General features: G+C 53.8%; 1 protein-coding gene and 1 long non-coding RNA gene across 10 annotated transcripts; one reads left to right on the top strand and one right to left on the bottom strand.

The window, feature by feature from the left end:
- Positions 1–15662, bottom strand: RTKN (rhotekin). Of its 9 annotated transcripts, none has more exons than XM_082743925.1 (13): positions 15012–15124; positions 12844–13260; positions 6305–6504; positions 4552–4613; positions 4366–4419; positions 4151–4268; positions 3737–3946; positions 2921–3015; positions 2712–2818; positions 2347–2475; positions 1548–1716; positions 1283–1387; positions 1–695 (listed from the first exon to the last, which is right to left on the bottom strand). In XM_082743925.1, exons 2-13 carry the CDS (start codon positions 12913–12915, stop codon positions 361–363), a joined length of 1656 nt encoding a protein of 551 aa, XP_082600051.1. In that variant the 5' UTR covers positions 12916–13260; positions 15012–15124; the 3' UTR covers positions 1–360. The 9 variants fall into 9 exon arrangements, with proteins under 9 accessions (XP_082600051.1, XP_082600050.1, XP_082600052.1 ...); XM_082743924.1 differs by lacking the exon at positions 15012–15124 and adding an exon at positions 13618–13820; XM_082743930.1 differs by lacking the exons at positions 1–695; positions 15012–15124 and adding exons at positions 702–883; positions 13618–13820.
- Positions 13984–18250, top strand: LOC309871191. The gene is made up of 2 exons (XR_014315074.1): positions 13984–14254; positions 17535–18250. It is a non-coding gene; the product is annotated as an uncharacterized lncRNA (long non-coding RNA).
- Positions 18251–18537: the final 287 nt, after the last annotated feature.

Raw genomic sequence — 18537 nt, 5'->3', positions numbered from 1 at the left:
TGCCGTTAAATAACTTTAATGGTTGATGTGAGAGTCACAGGGAGGTGCACTCCCTCCCAAGGCTCTTCAGTGCCATCCTCAAAGCTGGTTAGTGCAGGGAGGTAGGGCAGGATTGGTTCCAGTTTTCTCCCAGGAAGGGTTTGGGGGGTCCAAGGCAGTCCCAGGAAGGAGCCCCTCAACACCTTGGCAAGCACAGCTGAGGAGGGGCTTCTGCTCCCACCCCCCAGCCTACCCCCAGTCCAGCAGAGGAAGGGGAGGCCAAGCTGGCCAACCTGCTGCCGACAGCGCCACACCCGGAGCCCAGCTGCTTGTAGGTTGTCTCTTCCTCTGGCCAGATCCTGCGGCCAGCACCTTTCTCTCTCAGACTGGCGACTGGAGCCAAGTGCGGGGTGGGCCTTTGCTGAAGAGGCCTCTGGATCGTGGGGATCGCTGCTGGGGGAGAGGGGCAACGGAGCGGGAAGCCCTAGGGGAGTGGTCTGGGGGGACGGCATCCAGGGAGAATGTTCGGGGTCGCCCCCAGGGCATGGGGTGGGTCCGAGCTGGGGCTGGGGCCACTGAGGCAGGTGAGCAGGGGTTAGGCAGGGCAGGCTGTTCTGTAAACATTGCTAGCCAGGGTGGGGGTGTCTCCAGCCTTGTGCCCTCCCGCTGGGCCAGGATGTCTGTCACCGCTGCGATGTCATCCAGCGGCTCAATAGCTGTGACACCAGGAAGGGGTTGAGGGGAGGGGGCCAGTCAGAACTTAGGCCCCAGGCCTAACCCAGCCCTGACCATCACCTGTCACTGTAATAGGAGGAAAGCAAAGCCCGGATCTCAGCTGAGATTGTGTTATCCTGCAGGAGAAGCCCCTCACCTGGGCCCCCTGGAGCCATGGGCTCTGATAAGACTATGGGATACAGGGTGCAGGGGGGATGGAGATGAGGGGGTGGGCAGAAGTGGGTGAAAAAAAAAATCAAGAAAAGAGGAGGAAAATGAAAGCAGTGCCAAGCAAGTGAAGGGTCAGAGGAAGAGACGGGAATCCGCATGCAGAAAGGGAAACAGAGAAGAAGAAATTAGGAAAGAAATCCATAAAATGAATCCGGCTCTTTGGGGGTTGGTTTGGAACTTTGGTGGAGATGGCTCTAAGAAGAGCTGGAGAAGAGAAACAAATACAACAGGACCGAGAGGGCCTTGGGTCCCCAGAGCTCTGCCTCAGCCTGTTGCTTGCTCTGTTCCCATTATCTGGGCTGCCTTGAAGCCCCCAAGCCCACCTGCCGTCAGGTTCCCGGAGTGTCCTTTCACTCACCCATCTCATGGTACAAGGACCCCTGTTTGGCCAGGACTTGGGGTGGTTTCCGGGGAGCAGGGGTTTCAATCTTCATGATTTCATCACAGCACTGCTTCCACTGGCCTGAAGGGAGAGCCATGACTAGGGTGGGAGGAGGAAGACTGAGAGGGCCAGGCCTTCCCCTCCCCCGCTACATTCCCTTCCACACTTTCTGGAAATTGAGCCTTTTGATAAAAATAAACCCCAGCCCACCCAAAGGTTCAAACCAGCCCCCTCCTCTTACTCATGTCAAAGAAAAGCTGCCACAAAGCCTCCATCCAGCTATGCAGGGCTCCTCGGCTCTCTGTCTGAAGGGTGTGTGTCACCTCATCCTCCCCATACCGGTTACTGATGCTCAGGGTCAAGGGCCGGCCTGCAGCCTGGTCCGGCTCCCCTGCCCGGACTCGAGTCTCCTGCAGGAGAAGGAAGGGGTCGTCTTCACCTTGGTCACAGAAGTCAGCGGTCACAGATACCAGGCAGGCTTGCTCATCCCTGCCTTAGAAGGAAGAGCTGGTTGGGTCTCTCATCTGCCTCCTATCGAGCAGAGCAGGAAGGAACAGCAGGAAAGGACTGGGGGTGAGATAGAGTCCTCAGGAAACAGGAGCAGACAGAGACGGGATTGAGGGAGGCACAGAGGCGGGCAGGAATGCTGAGGCCTAATATCCCTCAGTACTTTCATAAAAGTCGTCAGGAAAGCTAGCAAAAGGGCTTGGAAATTAAGAGGGGTCATTGGACTTGGGTTGGGAGACAAAGCCAAGAAAGGGGGAAGAAAATGCAGAATGGAATTTGAGAGAAAAGGCAGAAAGAGAAAGAAAATCCTAAACTGGCCATGGGACCCTCTGGGACTTGACAGGGGCTAGCGCTAGTGAGAAGAGCCTTTTCCAGTGACCCCGGTGAGAACACTCCTGGCCCTGAAGCTGGGTGCGGTGCTGCTAGGAACAGCAGGCCTGACTTCCATCTCTCTGCACCCACCCTCCTGGGACCTGAAGGAGACGCTCCTGGGCCCAGGCACCTGGTAGCTTTACCACCAAGGGATCCATCACCTTGTTGATGGCAATAGTAAACAACGGCTCTTCCCCAGTGTCTGCGTCTTCGGGTTGCCGGTAACAGAAGAGGCTTGTGCCTTTCAGGACTCCATGCACTCGCGCCCAGTCCTGCAGCTCCCCAGCTTGCTGCACAAATGACTCAAGGTTTCCTGGGGGAATCACACCCCCAACACCCTTCTTCCCATTCTCCCACTGAGAGTCTGTTCCTTTCTGCCCACCCTCGTGTCTGATCCTCCTGTCTTCTTGCTATAACCCTCTTTCCTCCACCCAGATCTTGACTTTCCAATAGTCCTTCGGTGCCTAGATGATCCAGCTGTCCTTTGCCTTCTCCAGGTTCCCTTCTCCGCCTCAGGGCCCCTCACCTGCACCCTGAGGGTACCACTGGCGGTAGGCTGAGTCATGCAGAGAGGCTGAGCCACCAGGCGGCAACACACGCTACCATAGAGGGGAAGCCAGGCGGGGTTCTCCTCTGGGGGATAGGAAGTTTAGGGTAAGGGTGGTGAACGAAAGGGACCATCCCACAGCCCCTCTTCTCACTGTCCAGCGTCCCCTCCCTCCACAACAGACTCACCATGGCTAGCGAGGGTGAGGTCGTGTGTGCGGAACCCATCCTGCACTGCCGCCAAGGTGAGCGTGGTGTGAGCCAAGAGGTGGTAACGAGGACCACTACACAACAGAGAAGTGGGTCTCAGCCTGGCGCCAGGCCTCCTAGACTGCAGGAAAACTAGCTGGCCTCCCCCACAGGGGTAAGGATATTTCCCGAGCTCCTGCTAAGTGCCACGTCCTGTGCTTCCTGTGCTTCCTGTGCTTTACGTATGTTATCCCACTGTGTTATCCCACTGTATTCCCACGACAGCCTTGGGAGGTTGGTGGCATTGTTTCGCGAATAGATGAGAGAGCCTGAGGCTTAGAGAAGTTAAGAAATTTGCCCATAATTCACAGCTGGTAGGTGGCAGAGCTGGAATTTGACCTCCTGTCTGTCTCCAAAGGTAGCAAAGTCCCTGCCCTAGAGCTTCTCCAACTGCTGCTCAGAGACCCAGTGTCTCTGGGTGCTTCCAGGCACCAGCAGGCAACCCCACGGGACCCAGGCTACTTCGTGCCAACCAGGGCACTCTGTCCTATCCACATAATATGCATTTGCTGCTGCAAAAAATTCAAGCCCCCCAAACAGCTCTACCTACATTCCTACTGGTCCTCTTGGTTGACTTGGGCCTGGCTCCAGGGCACAGGCTATGGTGTATCCCAGCCAAGTGGCCGCCACTCATTCATGTAGGCCTGCATGCTGTGGCAGTGGCACAGAATAGGTTTGCATGCTCGACACAGCTCAGAGGCCACCGGAGGCCAGGATATATGCAGCTGAAGGCAGTGGGGGCATGTAGGGCCTTACCCCACAGCTGGGGTGGGGAGCAGAATGGGACTGCTCCCCGAACCCGACGCACTCTCCAGTGACGCCCGGACACGCCTCCCAGAGGAGCGGCCTAGGGAGCTGCTGAGTTTGGTGGCAAGCCTCTTGGGGGCTCCAGCCAGGGCCCCCTCCTCTTCCAAGCAGGCTCCGTACAGCTCCAGTCGCAGTTCAAAATCTGGCCCTGCCTCGGTGCTATAGGAGGGTGGGCGGAAGAGAGAAGGCTGGTCCTGGGGAAGTTCAGGGAGGCATGAGGGGGTGGGCGGGGTGGAGGATGACGTGGTGCGAGTACAGGACAGCTGTCCAGGTGAGGCCCATCTTCCTTCCTCCCCTGCAGCTCCATCCAAGGACTGGAGGAGACTGGAGAAAGGAGGGAGCCCCCAGGGACAAGGCACTCACAAGAGCACGTTGTTCTGAAAGGAGATGTCTGTGAGGGTCCTGTCCACCAAGATCATCTCTGTGTCCTGAATGTGTTCCCCTAGCTGCAGCAGCAGGAACACAGCCCAGCGGTGCAGGTCTGGGGACAGAGGCTCAAACTAGTAAGCACGGTGCCCCACGAGAGTCTCCAACCTCAGGTCACTCCCTCAGTTTGTCCCAGCATGTGTGGAACTCACCGCCTTTGTTCTTGAAATATTCTGTGTCCTTCCACATGAGTGGAATCCGGAGGTCTGAGGAGCAGAGGAGGAGCAGGAAGGGATGTTGAGACAGGGCAGGAGATCATGTGGTTGGGCAAGGAACGCCAGCAGCTAGGGGGCCGGCGGGGGGGGTGGGCAGTGATGGGGAAGAGCTGTGTTTCTTACCGGAGATGCAGACACGGCCTCGGCAAGGGGAGCGCTCAGCAGGTGGCCCGCTATCTGAAGGTCTGTGGGCAAATCCAACCCCGTTGTGGTTCTCAAGGGCTCTAAGATGCCTCCAGCCCAGGGCCTAGCCCCCAGGTCCCCAGCCAGACTGACAGGGCAGGGCTGAGGCACTGTTTGAGCTGTCACTTGAACCCAGGGGTTCACCAGGCCTGGGGACACCAGAGGCACATTAGTTCACAGGCAGTACAAGCTCCAGGCTCCTCCCCCTCCAAGCACCCTCTCTGACCATCTCCCCCAGACCCCTGCCAGGCACAAGTAAGGCTTGAGGGAACAGGTGCCTGCAGAGAGACTCCTTTTCAAGGGCTCATCTCCACTAAACCCCAGACCTGGAGGAGTTTGCAGGCTTTCTTTTTAACCATAGGGGAGGCTGTGCTTTACCATCTTATCACTTCTTCGATGTAGGACAGTACTGGGGTGGTTGGAAAATCAAGAACACAAGTGAAGAACATCTGTGTTCCATTTGCCACAAACCTCTCTCTTCCCTCCTCCTCAGCTTTGATTTCTTCTCTACCATCCCTAGGTAGGCTTAGCCTTCCCAGTACCCCAAGTTCCTCGGCCCCCAGTGCAGCGGCCCAGACACCTGGCCTTTCTCCCCCCACCCATCAGGAGCACTCTCTGAGTTTGTGTGTCTCCTCAGCCAGTTCAGCCACCCAATTCAGAAGGTCACTAATGTCATTAGCAATTTAGTAAGGCCTTAAGCTAAACAGTGTGCCACTGAGTGAGGGCAAAGCATTTAGTTGTCAGCGATCTGGGGTGTACTTCACCCCACACTGCCTAGGCTGGGTGGGACTTTGGCAGGGCAGAGCCTGTTGAGGGCTGCCTCTCAGGAGACCTCAAATTCACATTAGGACCTGCCCCCCCCAACCCCATCTGCTTGCCCGTTAGCTTTGTGGGGAAGCCACAGAGCTGGTTATCTGCCTTCCCCTGGGGGCTTCATGGATGGGCTCTGGAGGGCTCCTGGTGACCCCTTCTTGTGGCAGGCTTCACGGCAGAGCTGCGATGGGTGTCACGCCAGAGAAAGCTGGCACTTTCTCCCCACTCAGCCCTGTGGGGTCAAGCAGGCTTATTTTGCCAGCAGCCAGTTTTCCAAATGATCAGTTTACCCAAGTGGCCAGTTCTCAGAATGATAAACTTGCCAGGTATTTTCTCCAACATTTAGTTGTAGCTGAGCATCACCTCAGCCATCCGGCTGCAGCTTTGTCAGACCGCCAGCACGAACTGTCGGTGCAGCTGGTGTTTCACATCCGGAAGCTGACCCCTTTTAAAATACATCTAATTTATGTGAACAGGGAGGTGTTCCCTCAAACACTGTTTTATTATTCCCTTTTTCAAGCAGTGCTTGTGCTGGTGAACCTCAGGTACGCTCTTGTTAATCTGTGGTCAGCTGGCCACCCAGTGAACTGACTTCGGGGAAGTTAGCTTTCCAGAAGCCACCCAGCCCGCCCCCTCAGACCATCGGCAGCACTTAGGCAAGAAGCGCGTTTACATTCTCAGCCCTCAGCCCGCCAGCCTTTCACCAGACACGCTGCTTTCCTGAGCCCAGCCTGAGCTACTCACCAGTGCACCTTTGGGCAGCACATTATGGTGAGAAAACAAGGGGTCTCCCAGGCTCTGACAAGGCTTCGTGGGGATGTCATCCTCAGGGTGACCCACACCCCCAAACACACACCCTGGGCCACTACCCTGTGCTCACCGCCGGCCAGTCTTCCTCAGCACCTGCGCCTCCTTCCGCCGCTGCAGCTCGCCCATGTAGCTCAGGATGCGACTGTTGCACACCAGCAGGCTCTTGGTGGCCTCCAGAGCCTGCTCTCTCTGGGAGCAGGCTGCCAGCAGCTTGCAGGCCCCTTCCCTCATCCGGATCTCATGGTCTAGCTTTCTCTGCAACTCTGTGTCCTAGACAGAGTGGGGGAAAGGATGAGACGGAAATGTTGGTTGGGGACAGGCTGAAGCACGCTCCAGACCCCAAGCAGGATGTGCTCCAGAAGAAACTAAGAAACATGTTTCAGGCAACTCAGCCTCACCTGCCCAAATAATAACCAGAGAAGCTTTGTAAAAATACAGATGTCCTTATGCATTTGATGGTAGGAGCATAAATTCCACTGGCTTGTTTTGAGCACAATTTGGAAAAATCTATGAAAACTAGAAATTCACATATCCTCTGATCCAGCTATTCAATATCTAATAGGAGTTTATCTACAAATAGTTTAACTTCAAGTAGTTTAAATACAAATATAGTTACACATGTAAGCAAAGCCACATTCATTCTAACACTGTTTTAAAACACCAAGATTAAAAGTCCTTCACTCATGGGAACCTGGCTGGCTCAGTCCCTGAAGCTTCTGCCTTCGGTTCAGATCATGATCCCAGAGTCCTAGGATCGAGCCCCACTTCAGGCTCCTTGCTCAGCAGGAAGTCTGCTTCTCCCTCTCCCACTGCCCCTGCTTGTGTTCCCTATCTCGATGTGTTTCTCTCTGTCAAATGAATCTCAAAAGAAAAAAAAAAAAAGTCCTTCACTCAGGCATTGGTTAAATAAGTCACCGCACTCCTGTGGAATATGGAATACTACAGACATCAAAGATTTAGGTAGACATATATATGCAGATATAAAATACTCTTCAAAATGTATGAAGTGAGGGGGCGCAGGGGGGCTCAGTCGGTGAAAAGCATCTGACTCTTGATTTTGGTTCAGGTCATGATCTCAGTGTTCTGAAATTGAACCCTGGGTCAGGCTCTGTGCTCAGCAAGGAGTCTGCTTTGGGATTCTCCCTGTCCTTCATCCTGCTTGTGCTTGCACAGTTGCACAGGTTCTTTCTCTCTCACCCCCCTCCAAAAAAAAAAAAAAAAAAATATATATATATATATATATATATATATATATATATATATGTTATACAAGTGGTAGCATGCTGTGATACTCTCTTCTCACTTCATATAAAACAGACACTGTAGGCCTGGGTGCCAGGAATGGAAAACAGATTTATACTACTTTAAAATATATCCTTCTTTTCTTCTGTGCTACTGGAAATTGTGTTACCTTTTTTTTCCCCCCCAGAGATGGAGAGAGAATCTCATCAGGCTCACACCCAGTTGGGAGCCGAATGTGGGGCTCGATCTCATTACCCTGAGATCATGACCTGAGCCAGAATCAAGAGCTGGACAGTTAACCAATTCAGCCCCTCAGGCACCCCTTGTGTTACCTTTAAAAAAAATTAAATCCTTTCAGTTAAACATAGGCATGCACATGCACGTGCACATGCACACACACACACAAACACACACACACACTATCAGGCTCTACTTCAGACTTGCAGAATAAGAATCTCTAAGAATTTAGTGGGTGTGTTTTTTTGGAAATTCCCCAAATGATTCTGAGGTGTAGCCAGGGCCAAGAACCACCAACTAAAGAAAATGGACAAGATAGTAAAGACCCTCCTGGGTTACCCTGAAGACTCAAGTGATGGGGAACATCTAGTTGGCAAGGGATCTGTGCAGGAGCATACCCCCTACAGCGTTCACCCATACTTCACAGAACCCTGTACACGCTCCAGATTAGGGGCTCTGCCACCTGCTGGCCCTCTCAGCTTGGGAAGTTGAGGAGAGAGGCAAGGACTGGGGATGGGGAGGCAGGTGGGGCAGGAGATCAGGAGTGAGGGGCAAAACAGGTGTTATTCACAGCTGTGAATAAGGATGGGGGGTAGTGTTTAGGCACTGAGACAGGTACCAGGGCTCTAAGGAACATTCACTCAGAAAGAGCCCTGGAGGTCTCGGCAGAGAGCGAAGGGTGAGAGCACCAGTTTGACATAAAATAAATCTGGGTCTGAGTCAGTCCTGCCAGTCTTGAGAAGCTGAGAAGAAACTTACTTAAAATTTACTCCACCTCCCTAAGACTTGGTTTCTCCATCTATAAAATGAGGTTGGAAGTAGTTGCACACGCTAGAACTGTGAGGATTCACTAAGCCAGGAATGTAAAGCATTTAGCACAGTGCCCAGCGCATAGAGTGGATGAATGGTGAGGATGCTTTCTTTAAATACTACTTTGGCAGAAGTAGCATTCACCCAACAAACCTTGGAGCATCCCTATGCTGTCCGAGGGCCCACATTTAAAGTCCAGCTGGGCAGGGAGAGATGCAGATACTAATGGCTGCCCCGTAAGTGCCTTGTCATGGCATAAACACACTCGTGGGAGACAGCCCTGTTTGCTTCTGGCTGAGGTGATGGGGAAGGCTTCAGAAAGGAGGGGGAAGCCTAACTGCATGACAGTGTGAGCTTAGTTTGAGAGGAAGCCCAGGGAAGGCACCAGATAGGAAGAGAGGGGTGAACGTGATCACCCAAAACCTGTCTTCACCCTCACATCGGCTCTCACACTGTGCACTTGATTCTGTCCCCTGTGTCTCCAGCATTCAAGTCTCCAAGACCTGAACACCCTAGATTACTGCTTTCAAAAGCCTTGTCCAGCCTCTCTGCACACTCCTCCTTCACAATTTATTTCCTGGGCCACCACTGGGCTGGGCCTGACTTTCATCACCCCCTCCCACAGTTTCTCTTCCTGACCCTTCAGAAGTAGGCCAACCAGGTCCCAATGCCCCTTCCACCAGGAAGCCCTCCCAGACTACACAGCTCCTGCCGCCCCACTCCCCCAGCCCTGTCTGTCTGCACCAGGGTCCCACCTCTGCTAAGCTTTCCTGCTTGTCAACCCCCATCCCATTCTACTTCCAGCTTCACCCACAAACACCAGGAAACGATGAGAGAAGGGGGGAGGGAGGGGACAGAGAAGCGTGCTCAAGCCCTCTCCTGGCTAGTCTCTTTACCCGGGCCCCAGCACTCACGGATCCTTCCCTAGCCCTGTCCATTGCGCTCGAGGCACCAATGCTGGCAGTGCGCTGGGTCTGGGGAGTTGCAAGTGCTCCCGCCCGCCTGCCTGCCGTGGCGCTCAGGGCGCTGGTGACATCAGCTCCAAACTGCCGCGAGAGCAGGTTTAGGTGCTCCCCTGCGCAGGCGGTTCCTCCCTGCGCCTGGCGGGGCTAGGCTCCGGGCAGCAGAACCCTGAGACGCAGTCGTGTGCAACATTGCTCCCGGAGCTCCCCCCGTCGCCCTGGATAGGGCTTTGGCCTTGGTGCCGCTAGAGCTGCAGGAGGCCCAGAGGCTCCTCCTGCTTTGTGGTTGCCCTCCAAGGTGACCCCTTGCCCAGGAGCACAGGGGAGGGAAGGGAGTATGTAAATTGGAAAAACTGGAGCGGTGGAAAAGTCTCTGGGCTCAGCCTGGATGAGCCCAACACCTCTGCTACCACCTCCCACCCCACTCTGGCCCCAGACCCACTCTCCCACAGCTTCAGGGAGGATAGGGTCCCAGAAATTCTGGCTCCCACCCTTTGGGCAGAGCATCTCTGGAATCCTGGCACTGTTTCTAGATCCCTATGCTTTGTCCCCATCTTGCCAATCCAGGGATAGCTTCTTGTCCCTCCTCCCCACTCACACACCCCTTTCTCCAGATGTAGGCAGTGTTTTCACTACTCTCCTGGGAAAGAGCCCAGAGTTGGATGTCAGCAGGACTTGGGTCAAGGCCCAAGGGGCTGAAGGAGGATGAGTCATGGGCAGAAGCCCAGCACACATTAGGCCCTCGTGGATGTCTTTTCCTGTCCCCCCCCCCCCCCCCAGTTCTTTTCAGTCCCTGACTTACTGTTCTGCTTCTCATCACCTCTGTCCCCTTCAGAATCTCCACTGGGGCTAAATCCAAATCCTGGCTTGGGAATTTGACTAGCTGTGAGAACTTAGCCTCTGAAGACTATAAACTGGGGAGTGCCCCACCTCCTTCATAGTACTGTTTGAGAATTAAGTGAGAAAGTCTAATCACTACTTTGGACCAGCACATATTTAAGAACGACCCTTCTCTCACTCCCATCTTCCCTTTACTTGCAGTTTAAGTTGCTTCCTCCAGAAAGTTCTTGGATTTACTCTGCCACGACTACCTACCTCTCTGGCCAATCTCTGAAATATCAATGGATCTCTCTTTCTTGAGTGGGAACTGGGTGGAGGGAGGACTGCTGAGTTTGATGGAGAAGGAACATAGCATCCTCAGCCTGTACCCTAGCGGAGGTAGGAGAGGTGGCCAAAGTGAAATCTAAGCCCCATCCTCTGTTCCAGAACTCAGACAGGCCTCCCATGAAGAAAAATTACATGGGGAAGGGGGGTGGTGTGCACAGGGGAGTAGAGAAGATGCTGAATTTAAACATTTTAATACCTAGACCAGCTCTGTTCAATTACATCTCCGGCAGTGATGGAAATGTTCCACAGCCATCTTGAAATGGCTAGAGCAACCAAGAAATTGTTTATTTCACTTTAATTAACTAAATTATACATTCAAGTAGCCACATGTAACTAGTAATGCAGACAGCGCAGAGAAATAAGTTTCACCCCATGTGCTACTACAGGACAATAGGTAGTAGCAGAGTCCCAGTGGGCTCGCTGAGCACCTTTCTGCATATTAGAAAAAGGTAACCCTCTCTAGGCAAACAAGTTAGACAAAGGTGTCCCATCCTGATATAGCCCTAAACCAGGCTGGGACTCCTGCCTCTGGCTGGTGCCCTTGTAAGGGAAACAACCCGTACACTTTGTGCCAGGGACATGCTGAGAAAAATCGCGAGTCCACGTCTGGGCTTGCTGGTCAAGAGTGCCGTGACTGACCAGCAGTGTCTGCTATGGTCCAGGGCGTGGGCGCCAGGGCAGAGGGGTGCACTGGCAATAAATTTCCACTCCTGATCTGGACTCTTTACAGTCCCTCCTCTGACCTTCTTCAGCAGCAAACTCTTGCCTTGTCCAGGCAGTCACTTCCACAGCCTCCTTTACCTCCCCTATCTCAGTAAATGGCCACACCACCCAGCTTGGGCACACCTGAGAATCATTCCAGAGCTCCTTCTTTGCCATGAGGCAAATCCATGTTCAGTTCTTAAGGCCCATCCACCAACAAGCCCCATCAGATCCACCACCCTCATCGGAAATCCACCCCCTTCTGTCTCTACCATGAGCACTTCCAACCACAGCACCAGGTTCACTCCCCTAAAGCCATAACAACTTCCTATCTGGTGGTCTTCTGCTACCTCTCTTGTCAACTCTCCTCTCTCCTTCCCTCCATGCCTGCCTAGCCGATTCGCCACAGAAGCCCTTATTTTAAAACATTAGATGAGGGACGCCTGGGTGGCTCAGTGGGTTAAAGCCTCTGCCTTCAGCTCAGGTCATGATCTCAGGATCCTGGGATGGACATCAGGCTCTCTGCTCAACAGGGAGCCTGCTTCCCTTCCTCTCTCTCTGCCTGCCTCTCTGCCTACTTGTGATCTCTATCAAATAAATAAATAAAAATCTTTAAAAACAAAACAAAACAAAACCAAACATTAGATGAGTTGTTCCCCTGCTTAAAACCCTTGGGTGGGCCAACATCGCACCTAGAGTAAAAGGCCTTGTGTAAGGCCTTAATCTGGTGTCTGTCCATGATCTCAGCCCCAACTCCTGTGTTCCAGCCACACTGGAACTGGAGCACAACCTCATCTAAGAGCCTCTGCCCTTGCTATGCCCTCCAGCTGGAAAGCTCTTCCTCTAGTCTCCACGTATCTTCGTATCTTTCTGGTCTCAGCTCATGATCTCATCACAGAGGCCTGCTCTGACCTCCACGCTGAATGCTGCCTTCCCCACCTGATGGGTGTTACACCCCTGTTTTTATCATCATGTCACTGGGGGGATGATTTCTGTGTTTACATGTTTATTGTATTCTCCCAGTTGAATGGTTCACTGAGGTATCCCATGGTCAACAAGGAGCTCAGCATATAGGCGGTGTTCAATAAAAGTGTTTAAGAATAAATAAATGGATAAACAGCTCCCTGCCACCTACAAGGCCATCAGATCCTTATATCCTGTCAGAGTCGCCTTCCCTTCTCCAGCAAGGCCACATCCTTCCTGCAAACCTCTCTTACCCTGAAGTCTTCTCTTCTTCCCACACCTAAAAGGACCCCTGGGGCCCAAAACACAATCCACCCCCACCCCCAGAGCTTTCAGAAATAGGTGTGAAGGCCCTTTTGCCAACATAATGCTGGTTGGCACTTAACAAGCAAGGCACACAGAACCACCTGTCCCTCTCCCCACTTGGAGCAGTGCCCCCCTCCCTCCTCAGCCCCTGCAGGGACCCGCAGGGCACAAACCCATGCTAGGTAGCACGCAGAGGAGTCCTGGGGGGTGGGGGCGTTACCTCCAAGCTGAGCGCCATCTGCCGAATGTAGAGCATATTCAGGTCCTCCAGGATGTGCAATCTGTCCTGCATCTCTGTGCCCCCAGTGTCCCTTCCCCTGTGGACCCCTCCAGAGGGGGGGTGCTGGGCAGTCTCCACGCTGCTCCACAATTCCTCCTCCCGCTGCTCCCCTGGTCTTGAAAGAGTGGGCGGAGGGCAGAGGCTGCCCCTGTCCCTCTGCTCTCCTGTCACACCCCTCAGGCTGCTGGGACAAACCTTCCTTGCCTACCACTGTTCCAGGGCCCTGGTGGGAGCCAGGCATGGGAGGGGAGGAAAGCGAGGTGAGAATGAGCAGGGTCCCAGGAAGAGAGACCAGCTGCAGAGGGGTCTCTAGGCACAGAGTGTCCAGTCTTGCTTTGGTGGCAGCTGTTCTCCCAGCTGTGGAAGAAAAAGGCCCTTTCATTCCGACTCTGGCCCCTCCCCAGCCCCCGCCCACATCACTGGCGGGGTGGACAGAGAATCTGTGTGCCGGGAGGGCGTGAGGGGCAGGCACAGCTGGAAGGGGGCAGGGCGGGGCCGCCTCAGGCAGGTTTTATGGAGTTGTGGGGTTTGGCAGGAGGTCGCAGCTTTCAGAGTGGGGTTCTCACTCTCAGAAATAAGAGGATGGAACTGAGGACTTGTGGGGAGAGTGATCCCAGGGAGCGGGACAAAGGGGTAAATGGGCCCAACCCCCAGAGCCACCTCTTCCAACTTGGGGCCTTGATCCAGCCCGCCCCACCCTGGGCTCACAATTACCTCGCTTTTCCAGCAGAAGGGAGGTGTGGGAGGGAGAAAGGCTGGGGTGTGCCTGTCTGCTGCTGCCCCCGCTCCCCTCTGCGGGCCCCTTCCCTTCCAGACAGGAAACCAGCCCCGATTCCCAGCCAGCTGCAGCTCTGCCACCCCCCCCCCCAACCCGGGCCCACGGAGTCCCCTCGGCGGCCGGCGGGCCCTGCGACTCCGCCCCGGCTCCACGGCACTGGCCCGGTAGGCCCGATTTGTCCCGGGGGCGGCCCCAGCCCACAGGCCCCTCCTCCTGGTCCCCGGGCCTCGCCTCTCCCTCCCCCACGCTGGCCCAGCACCCGGTTGCTGGTAAGAGTCCCGACTGAGCCCCTCTCCCCAGGTCCTCTAGCTTCTGAGTCAGAAAAGGCCTGGGACACGGGACATGGATGTGAAAGGGCCTTTGTTCTGGGCAGGCTAGGGGGGAAAGGGCAGAAGCCAGGCCTGGAATCCTGGCCCGGGGGAGAGGGGGCGGGAGGGAGGCCCCCTCACTTAACCCTTTCCAGGCCCAGCAGGGTAGGAGAGCTGACCTCAGGGACAGCCTCTTTGCTGTCGCTACTCGCCCTCTCAGTCCCAGACCTTTCAGCAACTCCCGAGTCTCTACCAGGAGTAACAGGTAGGGCTCGGACCCGGTGGAGGGGTAGAGCGGTGGGCCGGGGGAGGACCTGTCAGACTAGAGGCGGGACTACAAAGTTTTGGTGTGGTAAATAACCCAAAACGTTAAAAGGGATAACCCCCCCTACACACACACACACACACACACACACACACACACTCTCTCTCTCTCTCTCTCTCTCTCACTCTCACTCTCACTCTCACTCTCCCCCACCCCCCGCCCCGCAGCCCTTCAGGGGCACAGAGAAGCAGCTGGGAAGGGCTTCAGCGAAGTGGTCAGATGTGGCCTAGGAGCCCAGTTGATGATGAAGGCTATCCCAGGCGGCTGAGACAGGTTGTGAGATGGGGCTGGAGGCCGGGGAAGAAGCGGGCGCCGCCGCCGCGGAGTCCGAGAGGTCTAGGGCCCGCCTACCTGCCCACCGCCCTTTGCCGGGGCGGGGTGGGGCGGGGGGGATCCCGGGAGAGGCCGGGTCCAGGCATGTTTTGGGAATCGAGTCTGCGGACCCTTACACTGAAGCCAGCCCGGAGTTTTTCCAGACAGAGGCAAGTCATCCCAACTGGTCAGACTGTCTAAGCTTTCTGAGAGGGGTCCGATGAACTTTCAGACGGTCCGCGCCTCTCTTGGGAAGTCAACAACAGCGGGTTTGTACCTGCACCGCGGCATCTCCGCCCCTCGGCGCGGGCTGGGGCGAGGAGCCCCGGCAAGCAGGGCTATGGGAGCCGGGGAAGGGGAGGGAAGGCAGGGACGTGGGTCTCACCTCGGGCGGGTCGCTGAAGAGGCTGAGTCGGAAGCGGCCGCGTTTGAACTCCATCTCCAGGGCGGAGCCCCTGGCCACGGTGACCCGGCTCCGATGGTTTCGCGAGAACATGCTGATTGCCCCACGCCTTTACCTACTCGGTGCGTTCCCAGAGCCGCCTGGCCGCGCCTGGTCTCGTCCGCCGCTGTCTCTCGACGCCCGCTTGCCGGTGCGGCCGGGAAGCTCTCGCTGCCCGGTTCCCAAACTCCGCCCCCGGAGACGACACCTGGGCCGGGCAGGGCGCGGCACCCTCCTCCACCCCCGCCAGAGGCCCGGCCGGCCCGGCCAGTCCTGGGGCGTCAAGCAGGCCTGGCCCGACAACCCGACAGCCAGGCACCCTACACCTCTTGAGCACTGCGGGGGCGCACCATCCGGTAGCGCCCCAGGCTCCGGCGCCTCACCTGGGCAAGGGGCGGGCCCAGGGAAGCCCCGCCCAGCAGCCGCCCCCACCTGGCTAGCCGCACTCCCTGCGCGCGGAAAATCCCTTGGCCGCAGGAATAGCCGCGTGTCACACTGCGGTTCTGGGAGGACGCTGGGACCGCGCCCGCGCCCTAAGCAGCTTCCGAAGTGATCATCTCACTTCCTGCAATCCCAAATGTTCCTTCTTCGATCCCCCTCCCGCTTTAAATTCCCCATGCACGGCTGCGTGCACATCCACCCAATTAGTGGGCAGTGCTTAAACACGTCTTGTAATCCCGTTCTGTCACTTACTAACCTTGGAGCCTCGACCCAATCACTGAACTTTCTGAGCTTCAGTTTTTCTCACCGGTTCAATGGGAGATATAGTGATTATCTCCTTCCTTCAGGTTGCAATGAGGATTACATACGAGAATAGGTGTAAAATGCCCAGCACAGTGCGGGCTTAAACGCCCCTTAAGTGTAAGCCCCTTAAGTGGACCTATGAAGATAAAGACGCAGGTGCAGCGCCTTGTGTCTTTGGAGGGGCACAGGTGACCTCAGCTCCCTGGACCCAGACCTTAAGCGCCTTAAGAGGGTGAGCTGATTATTGACCTCAGTATTGACTACGTTTCAGCTGCTGCTGGATGGCCAAGATTACCACTCAGTTTGTGAAGAAAAGGGGGCTCTCCTCACCTCCACAAAGCCTAGTAAGAGAGAAGGAAATGGCAGAGTATTAGCTTGCTGGCCACACTGGGGAGTCTTCTGGGGACTCCAGAACTTTCTGGAGAGCACTTTCGAGACAGTAGTGAAGCTCCTTCCTAGCAGATGGGCCAGAGCCAGAGAAATACTCACCTTTAGCTTTAGATATGTGACAATTGCTCTGCTGTGGCAAATTGCTCAGTGTTCTACACAACCTGACTTAAATTACTTCTGCAAAGGAGAAATTAATTGTTTTAAGGAACTAAAATGTCCCTAGGTCAGGCTAGAGGTGGCTTGACCCAGGCATTCCGTGTCATGAGGATGGGGTCTTTTCCCTTCCTCTAGTTCTACTTGGCTCCATGTCGCCTTCACTCTCCACAGCACATCATTGCCAAAAATTCCGGGTCTATATCTTTTCAGGGGAAAAGACAGCATCTGCTTCCTGAACCTCCTATACATGTCTTGGATTTACTATGGGCCATCTGGGATCTTTTATCCAACCTTTGTAGCCAGAGGGGTGGCCTGACCTGAACCAGTCACTATGCTGGGGGGGGATTCTCTGTGCCAGTCAACCAGACCTGGGTCAGTTGGCCATTTCTGAAGACCAGCTGGAATGTACTGAGCTGGGAGAGGAGGGAAGGGAGAGGTAGTTTCCTTAAAACTGTTCCTGTATAACCACCAGAAGGTGAGGGAATGAACGCTGGACAGGAAGAACAGCAAACAGCTTTGACATAGAAAAATCACATGGAGAAGGGAGTTCTTCTGGTCTGTAGGAAAGGCAGATCAAAAAATTTTATAAAATATGTGGACTCTGGAAGCAGCTTTTTCTCCCCAGGGTCCTGTTCCCTTACTTTAATAAAATCACCATTTGCACACACACACACACACACACACACAAAACGAAACAAAACAAAAATCTGTGGCCTCTGAGATAAACTTCAAAGGATGGGTGAGGAGGAAGAGGGGGAAAGGCATTGTTTCTTTTTTCCCCTTCCTTCCTTCCTTCTTGGTAAACTCTACCCCCAACACAGAGCTCAAACTCAGGACCCCTAGATGAAGAGTCACATGCTCCACTGACTGAGCCAGCCAGGCCCCCCGGAATTGTTATTTAGTTCTTCAAATATCGTTGTCACTTCTCTTAACTGTAAGCTCCTCAGGGAGGAACAGTCTGTCTTGTCCACTGCTTTAGGCCCAGTGTCTGGCACAAAGGAAGTGCCCAGTCAACTATCAGTAAAGTAAATGAACACAGGAAATGCCTCAAGGAAACATGCAGATTTCAGAGCACTTGACTGGGATGAATAGCTGGTAGATTAAAAGGGTTCATTTCAAACACTGGGGTTTTGTTTTGTTTTGTTTTTGTTTGTTTGTTTGTTTGTTTTTTAGCAGCAGAATGTGGTGTTTTGTTTTTCCAAATGAACTCTTACCTGGAATATGTGAAATAGAATCAAGGGCTGTGATGGAAGCAGGTCTGGAGCCTCAACCATTGTCCTATCCCCAGGTCCTCAGCTGTGCTCATAGGCTCTGGGGAAGGGTTTGGAAGCCCCTTACAAAAGGTGGAAGAATGGAAGGCATTTGGAAGAGAGACAGAGCTCAAATCCTGCCTGAGAATTTGGACTCCATGTGACAGAATATTTTGCAAAAGAAGCGGCACAGTGAAGACTTGTATTTTACAGATTACAATCTGGCAGCCTTTTGCATAAATCAGTTGGAGGAAGTTTCTAGGGTCTAGTGACTAGGGTCAGGGAAGCCAGCTGACACCATTCATGACAGAGTGGAGAAACCAGGGTCAACAGTTCTGTGGATTTATTTATTTTTAAGATTAAATTCCTTTTTGAAGACACAAAAACAGTTTTAAAAGAACACTCCTAATTGTACCACTTAAATATAATATAAGGTAAATAAAATAAGAATAAAGGCATTTCTTCCCTACTATCAAAAAGAAAAACACTGAGACATTTGGTGCCATGGTGTACGGAAGCCCCACATGGGCTCATAAGAGACAACTGCTGAATATTTCAGAACTGTGCATCCCAGGTGTTAAAAGCACGGCTTTAATTAAAAATCGAACCTAAAAACAATGAAATAAATTATATTAAAGCAAAGGCGATAAAACTCATCACTTCCTAATTATTTCACTGTGTTTTCCTATATCTCTTGAGGTGATTTGCATTGATAGTATCGGTATAGTGGAAATGCTACGTAACCGTGAGCTATTGCATATCTCTTCCTAAGTTCCCATGTTCCATCACATCATGTTTGAAACTGGGTGTGGTGGGAGCAGTTACACAACAGAAACAGGTGAACACAAAAATCAGGTCTGGATTTTTTTTTTCTTTTCCCCTAGAGAGCTTTTGTTAAAAATTTACCAGCATGCAATTGGTTTGCTGTA

Source organism: Mustela nivalis (assembly GCF_964662115.1).
Source record: "Mustela nivalis genome assembly, chromosome: 8".
NCBI classification, from domain to species: domain Eukaryota; kingdom Metazoa; phylum Chordata; class Mammalia; order Carnivora; family Mustelidae; genus Mustela; species Mustela nivalis.
The sequence above is the reverse complement of the archived record's forward strand: the minus strand, read 5'-3'. Positions and strand labels throughout refer to the sequence as shown.

What these genes read in the sequence shown, in the direction of transcription:
- RTKN (XM_082743923.1), bottom strand. Translation starts at nt 15,122, where the DNA reads ATGTTCTCGCGAAACCATCGGAGCCGGGTCACCGTGGCCAGGGGCTCC. An exon ending in TCTTCAGCGACCCGCCCGAG is followed by an intron (nt 6,505 to 15,011) that starts GTGAGACCCACG and finishes CACTCTGTCTAG; the next exon opens with GACACAGAGTTGCAGAGAAA. An exon ending in ATATTTCAAGAACAAAGGCG is followed by an intron (nt 4,269 to 4,365) that starts GTGAGTTCCACA and finishes CTCTGTCCCCAG; the next exon opens with ACCTGCACCGCTGGGCTGTG.